The 22,955-nt window shown below is 34.7% G+C and overlaps 2 protein-coding genes and 1 long non-coding RNA gene across 4 annotated transcripts in view; 1 reads left to right on the forward strand and 2 right to left on the reverse strand.

The window, feature by feature from the left end:
• The first annotated feature begins 1,690 nt into the window (after positions 1–1,690).
• LOC131530167 (ribonuclease inhibitor-like) lies at positions 1,691–9,971 on the forward strand. 2 transcript variants are annotated; one of them, XM_058760323.1, is made up of 7 exons: positions 1,691–1,857; positions 3,888–4,061; positions 6,101–6,274; positions 6,360–6,533; positions 8,673–8,846; positions 9,025–9,186; positions 9,635–9,971. In XM_058760323.1, the coding sequence occupies exons 1-7, from the start codon at positions 1,736–1,738 to the stop codon at positions 9,708–9,710; spliced, it is 1,056 nt and encodes a 351-aa protein (XP_058616306.1). In that variant the 5' UTR covers positions 1,691–1,735; the 3' UTR covers positions 9,711–9,971. The 2 variants fall into 2 exon arrangements, with proteins under 2 accessions (XP_058616306.1, XP_058616307.1); XM_058760324.1 differs by lacking the exon at positions 3,888–4,061.
• LOC131530200 (uncharacterized) overlaps positions 9,743–22,955 on the reverse strand; it is a 21,947-nt gene continuing 8,734 nt past the window's right edge. Inside the window, exon 3 of the long non-coding RNA XR_009268338.1 lies at positions 9,743–9,778. This is a non-coding gene — a long non-coding RNA (uncharacterized LOC131530200). The remainder of the gene's footprint in view (positions 9,779–22,955) is intronic.
• Positions 16,928–22,955, reverse strand: part of LOC131530193 (zinc finger protein 658B-like) — an 8,435-nt gene continuing 2,407 nt past the window's right edge. Inside the window, 1 exon segment of the mRNA XM_058760357.1 lies at positions 16,928–19,773. Within this exon segment, the coding sequence (XP_058616340.1) occupies positions 19,104–19,773 (670 nt within the window). The 3' untranslated portion in view covers positions 16,928–19,103.

The following is a 22,955-nucleotide window of genomic DNA, read 5'->3' on the forward strand; positions in this document are numbered from 1 at the left end:
CAAGTGAATTAATTACCTTATGTATAAATATATTATATTTAGGGATGCACGATATTGGATTTTTGCCGAAATCCAATACGCAGATAATTTAACCCATTTTGGCCAATAGCCGATGCCGATATATAATTTATTTTAAATTATTTAAATTATTTTATTTGAAGATTTGAAAATAGCTATAAATAAACTATATATTAATCACTGCTTTTTTTTTATCCGAATGATGCTGTTAACCTTAACATTTTATTCTATGATTTAACATTTGTAAATGATCAAAGCAAAAGAGTTGTAAAAATTCAGAATTTTTAGAGCTCATAATTTGTTTAAAAAATATAACACATTACACATTAATGAATGAATAATTAAATATAAAATTATTTAATTTGTTACTTTTTTTTTTTTTTTTGTCATGTACGCTATAACTTCTGACCTTTTTAAATCAAAACAAAATCATGATTATGGCATCAATTACTGCTTTATTTAATCATAAACACAGTCTAAATATTATTTGTGTATTTTCCTTTCATTTTATTAGAAGTAGGCCGACAGCGCCCCCTACAGAATTAATACTCCTCACCGAGCGTGCGTTAGGACACTGATTCCAGGTATCCTGAGAGGATGGGCAATATAATTTATTTTATTACATTTCCTGAATCCAAACAAAACGGAGCAAAATATCCCTAATCATTCAACCCCAATCCAGATGAAGACAAAAACGTTCATTTTCTGGTTGTCATACACTCATTAAGTTACAATGTTCATCTGCTCGAGCAGAACGTTAATGTTATCTTGTGCTTCAAGGTATCTCTGGCTAAAACTAGCTAACGCTAAAGTTAGTGAGTCCATGCTAACGTACAAACCTTAATAGCAGGCTGTTCTCGTGTCTTGTACAGTGCTGGTCAAAAACACATAAACGAAGGTCTACATTTCACTGTTTCTTCATATTAAACTGGTTAAATGTACATTAATTTAATCGTACCCTGAGATACATGAACAGTGTTGATCCTGCATGTTGTCATCCGCGATCGTGATGACCGACAGTAATATGAGACTTCTCCTGCTTGCATTGTGATCTGTAAACCCTCCTTCTGAGTTACCCACCGTATTTATTTTAAAATATTCTATAGGCGCGGAGCACGTGCACACACACACACACACACACACACACGCATTGTGTCTGAACCTGCTGTTCCTCTCATAATGAGCAGAATTGCTGTTGCATCAACAGACATCAGTTAAATAAAACTATCCAGAGATGATCTAAACCCAGATCATGTTCCCTGTTAGTGGATCAAGTGTTTGAATTCTGCTACATAGCAATAATAATAATAATAGTAATAATAGGAAGAGCCGGCATCAAAAGATCAACGAAATATATTGCTGTGAATGCTTAGCTGTCACAAGCTAGTTATCTCTTTGCTAACTTTCCTCATCTCCTGCTTAAAAGCCAGGAAGATCTTGAGATTTTTGAAAATCATGACCTAATGAACTTTTGCCCCTGAGTTTCTTTTAAATTTATTTTTGACGCTTGTCTTTCTTTTAAAAAAATAAATAATAAATTTGTATTTTAAATGTTCAACTGTTAACTTGAACTAGAGGTTTTCATTACAAACAGTGTTTGATAATCTTTAAATGTTTTGTGATGCAATGCACATTGAATTGAATCCTGCTTCATCTTCTCTTCTGCAGGTTTTTGGGTCCTGCTGCAGATGAAGCCTGTCGGTATGTGACTGGAATTATGGGTAAAAACCCGTTACTCCTGAGAGAGCTGAATCTGAGTGGACATGAACTAGGAGACACACGAGTGAATCAGATCGCTGCTCTACTGCAGGATAAACACTGTAAACTCAACACACTGCTGTGAGTATCTTACATCATTTCACATGTTGAATGTGATCATGAATACTGACTACAAACTGAGGATTGAAGACAAATTTAAAAACATTGACCACAAACGTATGCCCTCACAGATGAACTGAAACCCTTTAATGCTTGCTTTGATCGTATAAACACAGAAGCACCCATCAAAGCTGAGCCCCCACCTGACGACCTGACACTCACTTGTTTAACCAGTGAGGTGTGCTTCTACCTGAGCAGGGTGAACGCACATAAAGTGTCTGGCCCTGATGGTCTTCCTGGCCGAGTGCTCAGGGTCTGCACAGAACAGCTGGCTGATGTCTTCACACACATTTTCAAGCTCTACTCGCTCCAGACCGTTGTCCCCACCTACTTCAAAACAGTCACCATTGTACCAGTACCAAAACACCACAACTCCATAAAAAAAAAATATATAAATATGTCTCTGTGATTACTCTGCACAATGGCAAACTTGAATCTAATCTAATTACTGGTAGTGTTTGGACATAAATATGTTGGCAGTGTGTGAGCACAACCACCCTACAATGATAAAAATCCACCCACTCCTTGTTTTTTTAATCCCCTTTAAACCAAATCCGTCTCATTAGATCTGCTGTTTTGATTCTCTGAGCAGTGTGACATCACATTGTTTAGGCCCCGCCCACATCTGATGACTGACAGTCCTGCATTACCATAGTTTCTGCTCTCAGAGAGTTGTTTGGTTGTACCATAGATATGTAAAGGTAGATGCCACATTCGACCGCTCCAGATATGTTGTCATTACATTACGTCCATTAATAATCCAGTTGAAGTGGCTGAAGCACTTCATTATTACTTCATTGATTCTGTAGTCAAAATTGCACAATGTTTTTCTGCTGAGTATAGACTGTTTCATTGGGCGCACGCGCCTGGCCCTAAGTTAACTTCCGGTCTGTGTTTGTTTATCGGTCTGGCTAATGGCACCGGCTACAAACGCAGTTAAAGTTAAGTTAGGGCCACAAAAGCGCACATGTGCAGTAACGTTTGTTTATGTTGTTGTCGTTGAAACCGTCTATACAGAAGTTTGTCCAGTTAATACAGTGGAACAAGCTCTTACTTTAAAACTGCACAGTTCAGTCTGAAGCGTCTGTCTAAACATTTGAAACATGAGCTCATTTCTGTCCGCTTCACTTGTTGCCCATACAGCAGGTCAAATACACAACCCAATATCCAATAATTTCAGTTAATAATACCAAAATTACACAAACATTTCACTTTTATCCAGTGAGACAGAACTGTTATCATTGTGTTTATTAATGGGACGCAACAGAATAGTTCTGTGCTGCTGTAGCAGAACATATTCATAGTGTTTATTGATGCTCATATCATCTCTCTGCCATCAAACCACCAGATTAATGAATGTCTAACACAACCGAACAGAACCGGTCCAGACTGGGCTTTATTCTGTGCAGGCATTGGTTCTTCAGCCTTACCTGTTTCAGAGAAATATTACTGTACTTCACATCTACACCCAGACAAACCTACAGTTTTATTTAGATGAGTAAAGTTGAATCCGTGTATCAAAGCTGATCGAGTCACTGGACAGAGCAGAGCGGATGTGTTTACGATGTAGTGATGTGCAGACCAGCATCAGTTTAAGCACAAATACACAGCAGTCACAGCTTTTATTTTAGACAATATGCTCAGTTTTAGACACAAGATGAAATGGGAATTTTAGGAAAGGAATAAAAAGATATGAAATATTGGTAACACTTTATTTTAGGGTCTCTTAACTAGTTGCTTATTAGCATGCATATTACTAGAATATTAGCCATTTATTAGTAGTAATTAAGCACATATTAATGCCTTATTCTACATTACCTTATTCTACATCCCTAATCCTACCCAATACCTAAATATATTTATTTACGTATATTATTTTCAGGTTTTAGCAACATTTTATTTATTGCACTGTATGGTGTTAACACATGATGAATTACTCTCACATGAACATAACGTGTCTGATTCATTGTCTTTTCTCTTTCTGTCTTCAGTCTGTGTAGATGCAGGATTACAGAGAAACAGTGTCTCATCCTGACTTCAGCTCTGAAATCAAACCCATCACACCTGAGAGAACTGAACCTGAGCTGGAATAAACTCGGAGACTCTGGAGTGAAACACCTCAGTGATCTACTGATGAACACACAATGCAAGCTGGAGAAACTAGAGTTAGTATCATTATTACTCCTCCTAGAGCTTTAACTCTACAGACTCCAAACTCAGCCCAGATCTTCAGACTGATCTCGCCGGGTGTGCTATATCTTTTCTAACTGATCAGACTTATGGTTTTCATAAAGCTGAAGATTAAAAATCATAAAAATCCCATAGACTTACATTGACGGAATGTTCAAATGAGCCAAGACTATTCAAACTCCAACTGTCAAAATTCAAACTTAAACTCCCAGAATCCTTTGAGACTCAATCAAGCTTCCCTTCTATGTACTATTTCTAAACCATTCAAACTCATCTATCTAATATTTCTAATCTATCTATCCTAGTCACTTGCTAATCATGCTAGAAACATGTTAGTGACATACTAATAATGTGCTAATCATGCTAGTAACGTGCAAATCATGCTAGTAACATGCTAGTCACTTGTTAATCATGCTAGCAAAATGCTATCAGTATGCTAGTAACATGCTAATCATGCTATAAACATGGTAGCGACATGCTAGTCACTTGCAAATCATGCTAGCAACATGCTAGTAACATGCTAATCATGATATAAACATGTTAGCGACATGCTAGTCACTTGCTAATCATGCTAGAAACATGCTAGCAACATGTTAATCATGCTATAAACATGCTAGTAACTTGCTAATCATGCTGGAAACATGCTAGTAACTAGCTAATAATGCTAACAATATACTAGTAACACCCTAGCAACCACCCCGGGTACCCTAGCAACACCCTAGCAACCACCCCAAGTACCTTAGCAACTGCATAGCAACACCCTAGCAACCAGCCCAGGTACCTTAGCAACTACCAGAGTTAGCCTAGCAACCATCATAGCAACCACTCTAAGGTCCTTAGAAATCTGTCTATCTATCTATCTATCTATCTATCTATCTATCTATCTATAATTGATTCTATCTATCTATCAATCAAACTTTAAGCTTTTAAAATTACTTTAAACTTCAAACTATTTCAGACTGAAACCAATTAAACTTAAAACTTTTAACATTTTTCAAACTTAAACTTTTCAAACTTTTTTAACTTTCTGGTCCGGCTTTCTCAAGCCAACTTAAAGTTTGTCTCGACAAACGTTTTCATCTAGTTAATAGATGCTGACTTTTCCACTTGTTGACATGACATGGTTAGATTCAGATGGTAAATATATATTATGTTGGGTGTCCATTTTAGAGATAATCACCATGTTTAGAATGAAACATCACATTTAAAAACATATTAATCATATCATATAGTAAAATATCATTTGTTACTACTGCAAATATATATTCAATTATTATTGGATCTTCAATACTTTCAGAATCTTTACTTATTAAAGTTATTTTGTTTCTGTATTTTAAAATATATTTTTATATGAATATATTTTAATGACAGTATATTTATTGAACAAATTATTTTATTTTTCAAAATAAGCAGAAAATAGTATAAACTTTGCTAAAGTGATTGCTTTGAACAAGTATTAACTTAGACATTATTTTAAAATCATTATTTTATCTGAAGTATTTGTATCAATACCGTGTGGGGGGTAAAAGACCCCTCTTGCCGCCTCATACATTTATACGATTTTTAAAGAAAATAAACAACTTGAATGATTTATTTTCACACAAAATCTGTTGCTCCATTAATGTTCAATACAACGTATATATTTTTTCTGCAATTATATATTTTAGGCTAGTGAATAGCACAGTTATTCTTGAGGTGGGCCTTTAGCCCCGTTGTACCCGACTCTTAAAATGTCTTTAGATAAATTATAATTCAGAAGCACAATTTTCTTGATTTCTCGCACTTAAACTCAATTTTCACATTTTTAATGTTATTTTATAAGTAGCTCTATAGTTGATTCTATATTTTAATCTACTTTGTTAATCTTTTTTTTCTGTTTTTTTTTATGGTCATATAATAAGGTTTTTGGCAATGTTTTTTTATTTATTTCACTGTATGGTGTTAACACATGATGAATTACACTCACATGAACATAACGTGTCTGAATCATTGTCTTTTCTCTTTCTGTCTTCAGTCTGTGTGGATGCAGTATTACAGAGAAACAGTGTCTCATCCTGACTTCAGCTCTGAAATCAAACCCATCACACCTGAGAGAACTGAACCTGAGCGGGAATCAAATAAAAAACACAGGAGTGAATCACTTATGTGACATACTGAAGGATTCACGCTGTAAACTGGAGAGATTGAGGTCAGTAACATTCACACACAAGAATCAAAAAGTGTTTTATTTAAATGAAACAAAATTAAGTGTCTTCTCATTTCTCTCAATGTAGGTTAAGTGAATGTGAAATGACAGATGAAGGTTGTTCTGCTGTGACTTCAGCTCTGAAATCAAACCCATCACACCTGAGAGAACTGAACCTGAGCTGGAATATACTCGGAGACTCTGGAGTGAAACACCTCAGTGATCTACTGATGAACACACAATTCAAGCTGGAGAAACTAGTGTTAGTATCATTATTACTCCTCCTAGAGCTTTAACTCTACAGACTCCAAACTCAGCCCAGATCTTCAGACTGATCTCGCCGGGTGTGCTATATCTTTTCTAACTGATCAGACTTATGGTTTTCATAAAACTGAAGATTAAAAATCATAAAAATCCCATAGACTTACATTGACGGAATGTTCAAATGAGCCAAGACTATTCAAACTCCAACTGTCAAAATTCAAACTTAAACTCCCAGAATCCTTTGAGACTCAATCAAGCTTCCCTTCTATGTACTATTTCTAACCCATTCAAACTCATTCAAACTCATCTATCTAATATTTATAATCTATCTATCCTAGCGACATGCTAATCATGCTAGAAACATGCTAGTCCATCCTAGAAATATGCTAGTAACATGCTAATCAAGCTAGTGACATGCTAGTGACATACTAATAACGTGCTAATCATGCTAGTCACATGCTAGCGACATGCTAGTCACATGCTAATCATGATATAAACATGCTAGCAACATGCTAGTCACTTGCTAATCATGCTGGAAACATGCTAGTAACTAGCTAATAATGCTAACAACATACTAGTAACACCTTAGCAACCACCCCGGGTACCCTAGCAACCGCGTAGTAACACCCTAGCAACCAGCCCGGGTATCTTACCTACCGCATAGCAACACCTTAGCAACCACCCCGGGTACCCTAGCAACCAGCCCGGGTACCTTAGAAACCACCCCGGGTACACTAGCAACACCCTAGCAACCACCCTGGGTACCCTAGCAACACCCTAGCAACCACCCAGAGTGCCTTAGCAACTGCATAGCAACACCCTAGCAACACCCTAGCAACCACCCCAAGTACCTTAGCAACTGCATAGCAACCAGCCCAGGTACCTTAGCAACGGCCTAGCAACACCCTAGCAACCACACTCGGTACCTTAGCAACCGCATAGCAACACCTTAGCAACCACCAGAGTTAGCCTAGCAACCACTCTAAGGTCCTTAGAATCTGTCTATCTATCTATCTATGATCTGATTCCATCTATCTATCAAACTTTAAGCTTTTAAAATTACTTTAAACTTCAAACTATTTCAGACTGAAACCAATCAAACTTAAACTTCTTAAACTTTTTTTAAACTTTTCAAACTTTTTTAACTTTCTGGTCCGGCTTTCTCAAGCCAACTTAAAGTTTGTCTCGACAAACGTTTTCATCTAGTTAATAGATGCTGACTTTTCCATTTGTTGACATGACATGGTTAGATTCAGATGGTAAATATATATTATGTTGGGTGTCCATTTTAGAGATAATCACCATGTTTAGAATGAAACATCACATTTAAAAACATATTAATCATATCATATAGTAAAATATCATTTGTTACTACTGCAAATATATATTCAATTATTATTGGATCTTCAATACTTTCAGAATCTTTACTTATTAAAGTTATTTTGTTTCTGTATTTTAAAATATATTTTTATATGAATATATTTTAATGACAGTATATTTATTGAACAAAAATTATTTTATTTTTCAAAATAAGCAGAAAATAGTACAAACTTTGCTAAAGTGATTGTTTTGAACAAGTATTAACTTAGACATTATTTTAAAATCATTATTTTATCTGAAGTATTTGTATCAATACCGTGTGGGGGGTAAAAGACCCCTCTTGCCGCCTCATACATTTATACGATTTTTAAAGAAAATAAACAACTTGAATGATTTATTTTCACACAAAATCTGTTGCTCCATTAATGTTCAATACAACGTATATATTTTTTCTGCAATTATATATTTTAGGCGAGTGAATAGCACAGTTATTCTTAAGGTGGTCCTTTAGCCCCGTTGTACCCGACTCTTAAAATGTCTTTAGATAAATTATAATTCAGAAACACAATTTTCTTGATTTCTCACACTTAAACTCAACTTTCACATTTTTAATGTTATTTGGTAAGTAGTTCTATAGTTGATCCTATATCTTCATCTACTTTGTTAATCTTTTTTTCTGTTTTTGTTTATGGTCATATAATAAGGTTTTTGGCTATGTTTATTTAATTATTGGACTGTATGGTGTTAACACATGATGAATTACTCTCACATGAACATAACGTGTCTGATTCATTGTCTTTTCTCTTTCTGTCTTCAGTCTGTATAGATGCAGTATTACAGAGAAACAGTGTCTCATCCTGACTTCAGCTCTGAAATCAAACCCATCACACCTGAGAGAACTGAAGCTGAGCTGGAATCAAATAAAAAACACAGGAGTGAATCACTTATGTGACGTACTGAAGGATTCACGCTGTAAACTGGAGAGATTGAGGTCAGTAACATTCACACACAAGAATCAAAATGATTAAAATCACTTCAACAATTTAAACTAAAACACTTTATACTCAATATCTCACGATGAGTCTGAGTTCACATTATATTTGTGTAAAATTCTTCACATTAATGATTTGTTTGTAAGATGATCTCTTCCTCTGTTTGTCTCTTTCTAGTCTTTATGACTGTGGCATTACAGATGTTTCTTCTTTAACTCAGTCTTTGAGAAACACAAAAGCTCTGCAGTTTCTAAAAGAGCTTGATCTGAGTGATAATATGATTAGAGACTCAAAGCAGCAGCTCATTGATGTGCTACGAGACTCAAACTGTAAACTGAGGTGAGTAAACTTCACTTTGTCAATACTTTACACTTACTTTACTTACTTTTATTTACTGAGAACAATACAAACATGTTTAAACTAGAGGACAAACAGCTTTAACAAGTGGAACATTTCACTGAAAGGTTTTGTTTCAAAGCAAAATCACATTTGTATTTGTTCCTCATCATTTATTATATTTGGCGTACACACGTTAGTATGTGTTTCTCTTTATATTGACTCAATAGAGACACAAACAGAATGCAATTCATGTTCTGAATGTATTATATTTAAAACACAAATACTGTTTCATAAATACGTATTCAAAATCAAGTATAATTAATCAGATCACAGGATTTTAATGCAACTTTTACAAAAAAAAAAAAAAGTTGTGATTTGAAATATAGTAACTCATTTGTACTTTGTTCCACTGAACTCTGATCATATTCTCTTCTGTTCCACCTTACAGTGTAGATACACATCCATCACCAGAAGTCCCTGATAGAGATCCATCACCAAAAGGTGATAAATGCTGTATATCATAGTTTGAAGTCGTCTTGAGAGGAGCAGTAAACATCAGGTGAAGATCCACAGAAGAGCTTCACTACTGCGTCTATGAGGAGAAATAAATGTGTGATAAATGTGTAAATGTGATCCATACACGTGAAGAGACTCAGACTTTACAATGAAATAATGCAGCATGTGTGTTAGAAACATGATATTGAATGATTAATGTTGTTTTAGTATTCAAAATAATGATCATTTTGTTTCATTTAAAGCTGGAACAGAGAAAGAAGCTCAGATGAGTCTGTCTGGCTCTTCAGTTTAATAATATTTGTAAAGCATGTACAAAAATGTGGTTTATCACCTTTTTTCAATATACAGTCTTTTACCCATCATATTACATCTCAGTATTTATACAAACACTTTTAATTATTTAATCATTTATACTTCTCATTTTTCAATTTTCTGTTGCTTCATTACAATTGTACTGTCATTGCTCAATACAATATTTGTATAAATTTCCTATAATTAAAATCACACCTTCTTACATATCTTGTCTATTTTCTCCATCAGTTTTTCTTCTGTACCAGACACCAGATCCAGATTTCAGTTATGTATTTATAATACATAACTAGGCATGATGCAAGGCTAATAATTTCCCCAAACTTTGTTTTTCTAAATATCTAAACATTGTCAACAACTCTTTGCTACAGTAAATCAAAATGATCATAACATCACCCATAACCCTTTTACTATATGCTGTTTTTATCATGTGTAGCAAGGCTCAAGGACGCTCTACAAGGTACACCAATACAACAAATACTCATTACAAAGAAACAATTACAGTGGACATTGGACATTTGACCAATTCAGTAACAAAATAATGCAGTTGCATTTAACACATAAAGTGTAGTAAGGACATAGAAATAGAAAAGACATGGGACAAATACACAATGCAATTTAGTGATAGTGTTGATTAAACAAATATGTTTTAAGCTTTGATTTAAATTCACTGAGAGATGTGACTGTTCCGAGTGCCAGGGGCAGCGAATTGCAAAGTTTGGGTGCCGTGACAGAAAAGGATCCGCCGCCCATTGAAGATAAGTGCAACACAAAAGGCACACAAAGAAGTTCTGAACAAGGAATATAAGAAGAGAGTAGGTCAGAAAGATAGGAAGGAGCAAGACCTTTGAGTGCCTTAAACGTGAGCAGAAGACTTGTGTATTGCACACGAATAGATTCAGGCAACCAGTGAAGATGAAATAGAATAGAGGTGATGTGAGCAGATTGTTTTGTGGAAGTTAACAGTCTGGCAGCAGAGTTTTGAATGTACTGCAGATGAAATATGGAGTGAGCTGGTAAGCCAGAGTAAAGAGCATCACAATAGTCAAGGCGAGTGGTAATAAACGCATGCACTAATGATTCTGCATCTTTTCTATTGAGGAAAGGATTCAGTTTTTCTCTACAAGGAAAAACTTGTCTTTTGTTTTTCTGATTCTGATGCAGGATTTTGAGGACGGTGGTAAAGACAGGGATATGTAGATGAGCTCAAAATATTAGAGAATAAATTACACTGAGAGTAAATAAGACAGCTGTGGTATTTGTCATTTAAACTTATATTATATTAAAAAAACAGTGTTGTAAATCTTTAATAAGGGTACAGAAAGCAGTAAATAATGAAGAAGACTCTAAATGCATTAGTCAGTCTAATATTTCCTCATGTAGGATTTAAAATACATAAATTATAACTAAATTTTGGATTGTACAATTATAAAAATGCTAATTTTTAGCTCTAAATAAGCAGTAAATTGCTGTTTTGTCTTTTTCAAACGCACATAAGTTTATGAGTTACAGTCTCAATTTTTCTCTTTTAATAGACATTAGATTCAAAACTATTTAAGCCTTAAATGACAGATTGTGAAAAGCACATATATCTACATCACAGCAACCTGTGAAACTGAACAGAGATGATAAATTCAGAAAATAAGAAAAATAACTTTTCTATTCGTATGTAGAAACTGAAAGTTCATTATTAATTGAGTTCTGAACTAATTCAATGAATCATACATTTCATATATCTTAATTATTCATCATAATCTACAGGCTAACTGAATGAAATCATTCAATCTGAATTCAGACTATTGCTGTAATGAAAATAATGTAATTAAATTTCTTCAAAAAAAAAAAAAAGACTGTATATAATTGTTATAATTATTACCTTCCAGATTTATATGTTTGGCTTGGATTATTTGATGTGATTTGTCTGTCATTATTCAACTGATTGATTTACAAGCCAGAACATCTCAACAGAAGAAAAGAAGCAAAAATGACCTTTAGCTTCTGCTTCTTCAGGTCACTGTGTAGTGTACATTACAAAACATTTTTTTTTTTTTTTTTTTTTTATAAAAGTAAGTAAATAAACATTATGAAACAAAATGATAAAGCATAATGAAATAGATTATGAAGCAAATTGATGTACAAGAATAAAATATTTAGATGATGTTCTTTGGGGAGAAACTTCATCTTTGATACGATCTGAATCTCACAGTTTCTCAAACCGCTCGTCTTGAAGTCTTGATCTTTGGACAACTTTGGACTTTTCTTTGTCGTGTACACAAACATCTGAAAAAAAATAAAGAAAACAGTTTGCATTACTGTATTATCTGCATTAGCTAACTACTGAGTAAACATTAGGTTCAGCGCTGCAAACTACAAAACTAAACGTTTTTAATTCTTTGTGAAGCAAATATAAAAACTGAGTAAAAATATAAATGAACGAGACAGATCTCTCTTTATTGACTCAAGATCTTGTAGGAAATCTTCTCTCTCTTATTCTTCTCTCTATTTTTTTAAACATCTATTTATATCAGTGGGGATTAATACTAGAGGCAGCCACAGGATAACAATTCCTTTTGGGCCTCAGTTTCAAATTTAAATCATACAATAGATTGACTTGTAGCAAAAAAAAAAAAATACCCTGTACATTAGTCTGTATTCTCAAAAATAACCTTCATTTTTATATATACTAATGATATTGAAAACACGTCAAGTTATAAGACAACTTGCTGTCCAACTAAACAATATAATTTGTGTATTGCAATATAGGACATCATGTCACTTGTTAAGGCTGATTAAGACAGATTTACACAAGATATTTTATCGCTCGATTCAGAGGCGTAGCTTCTGGGTATACAAGGTATGCATGTGCATATAGGCAGATTGGGGGATCACTGAGGGGGATATTTTTATTAAAAGGAGGGAACGAATTCTTAATTTGTGGCCACGATAAATATATATATTTTTGTCTGCATGTAAAATGCAGGGCTCCATAATTTCTTGCATGTGTTTATATATTGCTGCCGTAGAACTGTATAATTTTTAAGTACATGCAAAATGCTGCAGCCAAATAAAATAATAGAATAATTAATTTAAATAAACTGTGTAAGGTTGGTAGCTAGCTGCACAGCTTTAATTCTCTTTCTTTCATTTTAATTCTCTTCTATTATTGTAGCTTCAGCAGAGCACTTATTTTCAAATCTGAATCTATAATAAAAAATATTGTATGCATTTCATGATCACATCGACAGAACTTGAAAGATGAGGTTGTGTTATAATAAAAGCAACAAAGCTTATCACAATTATTGGGTGGCTGGTTCACTACAAATAATGAATGTACTTGAAAACGTTGTATATGTTTTCCAAGCATTGATAGCAGCAATCAAACAGCTTATGAATAGTCACGTAATGTTATTTACCTCAGAAAAAACAAGAATATATATATATATATATATATATATATATATATATATATATTTTTATGAGTTTATTTATGAAGCAGGCTGGGTTGTGCTTTTACTTGTTTATTTTTATTTTTTTGTATAGTCTATGTGATAGCTTGTGTATGTTATATGATGCTACTACCCTACTTGAATTGTCCCTTGTAGGATTAATAAAGTTGTTAACTTAAGTTAATTTAACTGAGTTGGAGCCCACTTTAACCAATAGCATTTTCTTTGCATATGGCCCAGGGCGGACTTACTACACCTCTGGAATTTGTGTGTCATGTTTTGGTGAAGATGCAGAATCAGACCTGAAAGTCCTGGATCTGAAGATGATCTACTTACAGTTTCAGATCTTTAGCTGTAATAAAAGTCTTCTCGCACTCAAAGCACATATGATCTCTCACACCAGTGTGTATCTTCTGATGTAGTTTTAAACTTTGCATATGTGAAAAACTCTTTCCACACAAAGAACATGAATGTGGTTTCTCCTTTGAATGAACTTTCAGGTGATTCTTCAGGTGTGAAGCTCTTACAAATGTTTTTCCACACTGATCACATGGGTGCAGTTTCTCTCTGGTGTGGATGTTCATGTGTTTCTTCAGGCTTGTTAAATCTGTGAAAGCTCTTCTCACACTGATCACATGTGAATGGTTTCTCTCCAGTGTGGATCCTCATGTGAACACTGAGAGTAAAATTGGTTGCCAAACTCTGTCCACACTGAGTGCAGGGGAAACTTTTCTTGTTTCTTTTTTTCAGTAAAGAAACTCTTCCAGTCCGTGAGCAAGTTTTTTCACTGGTTTTGCCAAGATGATGTTTCTTCTCTTCACTCGCCTCATTCTCCTCCATCAGATCTGAAATGTTGTTAGACATTCGCATTCGTTGTAACTTTAGTGTTGACCAGTAGTGTTAATTTCGTTAACATAAACTATGCCAAAAAAATGTTAGTTGACAAACTTTTTCCTTTTCCTTATTTATTAACAATATTAAACGCTTGTTTTCATGGTCAATTACAGGTCGTTTTCCCTCTTCCTATAGGTGCATCATATGCTTGTCAAAATGATGATTGGTCAGTTTCTGTTAGTCCCACACACAATGTTATGTTTATGACCTATGTTTACGACGTACGGATATAATAGTAAAATGTGCGCGTTTGTGAAGTTAAATTTGAAAATAGCCTAGTGAAGCAAACATAAATCAGATGAATTCTTTTAAAAAGTAAAAGTCTTAGCAATAAATCCGGACCCAAATGAAACCTGACAGACCACCTGAGGGTGCTGGATTTATCGATCGGAAACTTCTGAACCAAGCGTGTTTGAAGCATCATATTATGATAGGCACAGTGTTTGATCCGCTAAATAGATGCGTCCTTTGTGGAAAGAAACACATAAACATTGTGCTAGATCCTGGTCGCCACAACAAACTGCATAATTTGCAGCTGCGTGTATTTCTGCAGTCCTCGATGTGCGTGAACTGACAGAGATGTTTGATAATGAAATCATCAGCGAAGCCCCGTTGTTTCACACTGAGGTAATGATTTTTAATAAACTTCCTTTAGTTAACGTTAGTTAATGCATTAACTAACATTAGCAATACGTTTGTTACCATGTTTATTCATCTTTGTTAACCAGCTCAGGCAAATGTTAACATATACAACTTTTAATTATTTTAATAATTAATGTCCTATTAGTAAATTTTGAAATGAACATTAATATAACAAATTACTAATGTTAATGCATGCTTTAGAAGTACTGTGTAATGAACCTTGGTGCTCTATTTTTTGTTGGCAATTTGACATGCAGTTTTCATATACACACCTGGCCCACCCAGTTTTATGTAGGCCCACCCACTTAAACATTTCTGGCTACGCTAGTGCTTTGAGTGTTTGCTGATAGAAACCATCAAACAGTGTGATTTGTCCATATGAATCTGAGTATAGTTCGAATCTTATGTACCGCATTCATAAAGTATTTCCCTATTTCTGACCAACATGATCTCACAGAATTCCGTGTAATGTTCACGGACTTAATTAACCTCGGAATCTGTGGTGACATCACGGAATCGCCGAAAATTCCGTGATGGGCTCACAGAAAAAAATCTGTGATGGGCTCACAGAAGTGATACCAATGTAAGTCAGCGACAGGCATCAGCCGTGCTCCACGCACGGATCCACTGGTTCAACACTTTCAATATGCCGACACGATAATTTATCGTCATCATTATTGTTCAGAACTGGGTAGGTTTAGGGTAGGGGTGGGTCAGGTACTCCAGTGAAAGTATAACTGCATCGGAGTCACTCTTTTTACGTGGTCCGATGCAGCGCTGGTGTTGAACCAGTGAATCCGTGCATGGACCGGCTGATGCCTTCTGTGAGCACATCACGGAATTTTCAGCGATTCCGTGATGCCACCACAGATTCGGGGTTAATTAAGTCCGTGAACATTACACGGAATTCTGTGAGATCGTGAGGGTTGTTCTGACCATTTTCTATGCGAAGAGAAACAAACAATTATCAATTGATGCTGACAATCAATTTAAAATCATACAGCTCTTTTAAATATAAGTGTTAGCAAACGCACACATAGCACCGAACCTGATGAAAATCATTCAGATATGATTCTGTAAAAATGTTGCTCAAACAAACGGTGTAAAGTGTATTTTACAACTGCGTGCAACAGCGAACCGCTCACCTCAGAAAACCCATTTTTAAATATACTCTAAAAGTATTAGTTACCCAAAAAAATGTACTCTAGTAAATGTAACTCGTTATACCCACCTCTGGCCTTGAGAATGTAGTTTCTTCATATCTATTTCTTCCTGTTACTCTTTATTTACCTTTGGATGCTAAAAAACTAATCTCCGTTCTTTCTTCTTCCCATTGTTTCTCATTAATATAAAGTAAACGTGGAAATGAATGAGACAAATCTTCATTTACTCTTTATTGACTAACAAGATAAAGCATCTCAAGAGCATAAAAATGAAAAAGCATGATGCAAACCTACATGACAGTATTTCTTACATCTGCATTTTGTAAAATACACCATAAGTGGAAGAATAACTTGTTTAAAATAAAGTGAAGATGAAATTAAAAATAAATCAGCCTCTTTTTCAGCTTAGTGAACAAGAACATTTTGAACCTGTAAAGCCCTTTTACGAACTATGCATTAGAAGAGAATTTTAAACATAAAATTAAACATGTAATAAAGCATAATTATATAATTTATAACATGAAGCAAAATTGTATACAAGAATAAAACTTCAAATAACATCTTTAGCCCTATTCAGACAGTAATGGTGTTTCTCATATGGACATCTGTTATTTTATAATGTATAATCCTATTTAAAATTTGATTATTTAAATCTCCTGTTTAAAAATAGGAAAAAAAAAGTTGTGCTATAGTTGTATATAGTATAATTATACGTGATATAGTAATGTGTATAATACACATTTTAAAATTGTACTGCATACCTGCTGCTGCCATAATAAAGACCCATTTCGAATGTTTACGTTGTAAGGTCCACGAATTTGGTCCAAGGACGGTATCCAATCATGGGTGAAGGTTTCCTGCATGTTCAGTCTTTTCAGCGTGCAGTTATTAAATTTAGGTTAAATTAAAATCTGGCTCCATTTTATTAACTAATCTGACTCCATTTTATTATGACCTCGAACTTAGGTTGAAAAGCAAATTGGTCTTTTGTCTGTCCCTAATTATTCCTAATATTCTTCTGACATTTGATTATTCTAGTTAATTCTTTACTCTATATTTACTCGTTCATTGGGAATCCATGTCGCTCAGGGTGTATCACGCCGGCCGATGTACGTGTACCCCACGATCACAAACTCTCCAGTCTGATCATTAGTCAGAGGTTATGACTAATTATTTAATAGGTCGCCCATGCTTACCATTATATAAATAGTGGTTCTGTTTAGCCCCCTACAGTCACCCATGTAACAACTTAGTTAAAGCTCAAACAATAATCAGAGGTTATGCTAGTACTATGAAGTATGCCCAAACCATGCTAATACTCCAATAATATTTCATCTAGCCCCCCATAGTTAATGTAACTGTATAACAAATTAACTACAGTCAAGCAGTTAGTCAGAAATCTGTAATCTCACCTGATGTGCCCCATGCTCCATCTAACCAGAGATTTAGTATGTACTAACCCTGGACGCAGATTTGCGGTAACATATGCCTTCACTTAATCTACTTGAGAAAATAATTTCAAAGTCAGAATAAATTCAAATGTAATAATTTATTATCAGTCAGGTAAATATGTATTATGCCAATTATACAGCCAATTCAAAGATATCAAATCAATACAAAACATCAAAATCTCAAAGATGAATCTAAGAGTAAGCATACCTGACTTGAGAAAAATACATAGTATGAAGTGTGCGAACATACTTCATCCTATGGGCTCATTCCGGCTACAGAAGGCCCTGATCCTTTTGCAACATTTCCTTAAGTACTTCATAGCAAAACCAATGTCCCCTGAGATGGAGACAGGAACTAACAATTGGAATTTGCATTGATCAAGTAGTTATCACCTTTTGGTAATTTGCATGAAAGACACTGGGAACTGACCCGCCCTCTACAGTGAGCAAAATATCTCTAAACTCTTAGGATCTGTATTACCTTTTAGTTTACTATAGGGTGATTTTGGGTAATCTGGGACATTTTTTGCAATTTTGACTTCTGCGATTTATTTCTATATCTATCTAAGACATTAGATGCAACACATTAGACTTTTCTGAAATCCCTAAGATGTTTTCTAACCACACTAGAAGAAATAACGAAGATATTATGCCCAGAGGAGACATGCCACACCTATAATGTTCTACATGAATGCAAGTGGTATTTAGTCATGTTTGGTATCATTCTACTATTGACCATTCTGAGTGGGCTGAGTGAAGGGAAGGATGGGTGAGGGGAAGGAAGGAGATGAAAAGGAACTGATGCATATGTGAGAGAGGCGTTTTCCCGCATTTTCTCTCAGTGGGATGTGGAGACAGATGTCTGTATGTTAATACACCCTGTTGGTGTTGTCCATCTCAGAAGTTCAAAGTGTCTGAGGTTCTGTAATTCTTACAACGTGATTTTCTTCTCTTTCTGCTCCCAGTCTCTGTGGTGAAGCAATTATAAAGTATTGTTCTTTTAAACACTTTCCAGCATTTCATAAATAAATATGCATGCAACTTACAGCAAAATACAACAGTTACTGTACAGTGTTCAGCAGTTGTCAAAAAGGTATTAAACATTGAATTTTGAATTGATTTCTTCTTGTAAACTCAGAGATGTGAATTCGGACAGTGATTTAATTATCACACGACCTTGGTGTTTGTAAAAACCGGTAGGTAATTTGACCAAGGATTTCTACAGGAGTGGTGAGAGATAAACACCGACATTCTGGATTCGGCCGGCAATAAAATGACCGACTACCCCCTGTAAATGGTGAAAATAACTTGCTTCCCCTTGAGAAGCAATTACCGTCTGAATAGGGCTTTTCAATTTATCTGAATCTCACAGATGAAACTGCTGGTCTTGAAGATGAACTTGATGTTCTGTGACAGATTTAGATGATGTTTCTTATGACAGATTAATATGGAAGGGATCCAATGTCGCAGTTTAAAGCACTGTACCTGAAGATGAACTACATAATGTGATTGTGTATTTTATGACTTCGTAGAGAAGACAAATTAGTGAAACTCTTCCCACATGTAGTGCAGTGATACGGTTTCTCTCCAGTGTGAATCCTCTCATGATTTTTCAAGATTCCTGACCGACTGAATGTCTTGTCGCAGTGTGAACACTTGTACAGTTTCTCTCCAGTGTGGATCCTCTGGTGCTGTTTCAAATGATCAGCTGTAATAAAAGTCTTCTCACATTCAAAGCACATATGTTCTCTCACACCAGTGTGTATCTTCTGATGAACATTTAAATTCTGCGGATGTGAAAAACTCTTTCCACATAAAGAACATGAATGTGGTTTCTCCTTCGTATGAATGTTCAGGTGCTCCTTCAGGTTTGAAGCCCTCAAAAATGTTTTGCCGCATTGATCACATTCATACAGTTTCTCTCCAGTGTGGATGTTCATGTGGTCTTTAAGTTGTCCTTGTTGTGTGAAACTCTTCCCGCACTGATCACATGTGAATGGTTTCTCTCCAGTGTGGATTCTCATGTGATTCTTAAGTTGTCCTTGTTGTGTGAAACTCTTCCCGCACTGATCACATGTGAATGGTTTCTCTCCAGTGTGGATCCTCATGTGAACCTCAAGACTCTGTTTGTATGTGAAACGCTTTCCACACTGAGTGCAGGTGAACCTTTTCGTCTCTTCTTTTCAGTAAAGAAACACTTTCCGTCTGTGAGTGAGTTTTTCCTCCAGTTTTGACATGTTTCTTCTCTTTCAGATCTAAAATTTGAGTTAAAAAAGTTACAATATAAATAAATAAATAAAGACAGAGAAATGTGACGCAGAAGCTGACGACGGCAACACAAAATTATAATCATTTTCACACATTTTTACAAAATGATTCAATGATCTATATCAAAAAAATACATACACAAATCCAGTGTTTCTGTAGTAATAACTATTTGATGTTTGATCAACTACACAAATATAATATTATATTATAAATACAATATACTAACTATAACACTAATATACTATACTAAAAACTTATTGGCCCGGTTTCACAAACAGGGCTTAGCTTAAACTAGTCCTAAACTAGGCCGTGGTTAAATTAAGATATTTAAGCAACTTTTACAAAAATGCCTTAGAAGGAAACATTACAGGTGTGCATCTTGACACAAAACAATGACACTGACGTATTTTAAGACATGTCAGAACAAGATATTTTCAGCTGAGACAGCTCAAACATGCATTTTAGTCTGGGACTAGCTCAAGCCTTGTCTGTGAAACCGGGGAATTAGATAATTAATAACTATTTTAAACTAATTAACTGACCAATATTTTTCACTCAACACCCAGGAAGCAATATAATTTGAACATTTGCGTTTCAGTCCCTATTTTGTACCCTGAGATAGAAAGTATCGCCGATATTATTTGTTGGTTTAACTTTTAACTAACTTTTTTTGTTCATTTTTTACAACTCTTGAGGTATTTTTTCAACTATAAACACTAAATCTGATGAACTGCTGATAACTTTAAATGATTTCCACTCTCATTACTAAAGCATCAAGAATAAACACCAACCTGTTTGTTCTTCAGTGTGTTTCATTCTGCAGGGTTCTGGATCTCTCATGTTCTCTCTGTCCTTCAATAAACTCTGTCTCTGCAGATTTCACTTCTTCCTGATGCTCTGATGCTCGTCTTCACTTGTAGACTGATGGGAATATTCCAGCATTTATTACTGAACTGCAGTGGGAGGAGCTTCACTGAAGGTGTGGTTGTTGTGGGAGGAGCCTCACTGAAGGAGGAGCAGATCTGCCCAAATTAAAGATAAATCAGTTACTGAGTTTATTTTTTACATCAGTTCACACAATTTAAATATTTACATTCAAATATAAATATCTTTTAAGTAAATTAATTGCAATTTTTAATTATTTTAGAATAATCCACAAATTCTCTTTTTATTTCTAAAATATTTCATCTACATATTTTATTCCTACATTTTATCTTACCCCTCATTAACATTGTCAACAAAATATAGTAAAACCTAAGGACTACAGCATTTAAAAGATGCCAAATATAAACAATGTAAGAGAAAAATGGAAAATAAACAAACTTACAATTTATTGAAAATAAATTTACAAATTTGCAAGAAACAAATAACTCACCAGTGAAGTTTAACTTAACTTGTATTTATTTATTGTGCTTTAGTTTTGTGAATAAAGCATGGTTTGTTACAGATTATTTAAAACATGTTGTTATGATACTAACCTATAATATCACAATGAATAGCTGATGGTGAATAAGTCTGTTGACAGCAATACAATGGACTTAATGTGGCAATTAACAGATTTAAAGTAATCAGCATAATGAATGAGGTGAAAACAGGATACAGACGAAATAAAGAGGATTTTCAGCAGCTGATAATATTGATGAGCCTCAGACTATAAACACTCATTAAACAAGCCATTCAGGATCAGCAGCAGATCAGCTCACTTTGAGTGTTTGCTGATAGAAACCATCAAACAGTGTGATTTGTCCATGAATCTGAGTATAGTTTGAATCTTATGTACCGCATTCATAACATCAAAGTATTTCCCTACTTCTTACCGTTTTCTATGTGAAGAGAACCAGACAATTGATTCTGTACAAATGTTGCTCAAACAAACGGTGTAAAGTGTACTTTTTTTACAAATGCGTGCAACAGTGAACCACTCACCTCAGAAAACCGCCACACTGAAGCGCGAGAGGGATGACGTCACCACGGCGAGGCGAGACCAACCGTAACCTAGACCCCTGATTGGCCGCTTTGAGCCGTTGCTACGATACGTCAACGCGTCCGCCATGTTGGTCCGGGCAAGACTGCCTTAAAAACAAATGGAGGTAAACTGAGAAGCTGCGTTTTTTTCTGGATAAAACCACGATAACGTTTATATTTACCAGGCGATTTCAGTGGTTTGTGATCTACTATTAATCTGTTAATTTCTTTATTTTATGTTCAAGATTTTTCACCCACAAACAAAACCAGCTTAAATCTCCTGTTTTCATCTTTTTCTTTTTGAATGTAACTTTTTTGTTTGTTTGTTTCATCCCTCAGGCTTATAACAACAACAAATGATTTTTTTTTTTGATGCATTGTGATTATATGAATATTATTCAGATATTTACCCTCGTAATTGTGCCATTTTTGCTGTGTGTATATCCTCATACTACGCAAACCCATTATATTTATGTTTTCTATTATGATTGTTCATTGTTAAAGATACAACCATCTTTCCCTGAGCTTAAATGTAATTATAAGGTCTGCAGTAATAATACTAATAAGCATCAGTAGCATCAATAGCATCAGTAACTCCACAACCCTAACTAGTACAGTGTTCTGCAGCGTTTGCGATATCTGCACAAAGGAGACTTCGATCAGCTGCTGGAAGATCTTGACTTTGGAGAAGAATGCTGATATTATACTCGAAAAAAAGTAAGTATTACTACTTAAAAAAAAGATTACCCCAGAATGCATTGGTAGCCCACCCCAACACTTACAATAGTAATGATAAATGCTGACCAATAATTAATTAATTATATATATAATTTTAGTAAAACAAGCAAAACGTAATTTGTTTTGTCATATGCCATAGCTATGCATGAATACACACTAGACAAATGCAGCCAAGGTGAATACATCTACATTTTCAGTCAAGTAAGAATTAATGCATACATTAATGAAACAATTATATTTTATTTACTGACAACAACAGTTAACATGAATATGAGTAAAAGAATAAAAGTAACCATGAAAATGAATGTCAACGACACATGAAACAAAGCTTTATTCAAACTTATTCTAACAATGATGTATTTACAGACGGTGAACCC

Source organism: Onychostoma macrolepis, chromosome 22 (genome assembly GCF_012432095.1).
Source record: "Onychostoma macrolepis isolate SWU-2019 chromosome 22, ASM1243209v1, whole genome shotgun sequence".
NCBI lineage: Eukaryota > Metazoa > Chordata > Actinopteri > Cypriniformes > Cyprinidae > Onychostoma > Onychostoma macrolepis.

Bases quoted from the DNA above. Each gene is read 5' to 3' on its own strand.
- LOC131530167 (XM_058760323.1), top strand. From the start codon at position 1,736: ATGGGTAAAAACCCGTTACTCCTGAGAGAGCTGAATCTGAGTGGACAT. The intron at 4,062-6,100 runs GTTAGTATCATT...TTCTGTCTTCAG, and splicing joins TGCAAGCTGGAGAAACTAGA to TCTGTGTGGATGCAGTATTA. The intron at 8,847-9,024 runs GTCAGTAACATT...GTCTCTTTCTAG, and splicing joins TGTAAACTGGAGAGATTGAG to TCTTTATGACTGTGGCATTA.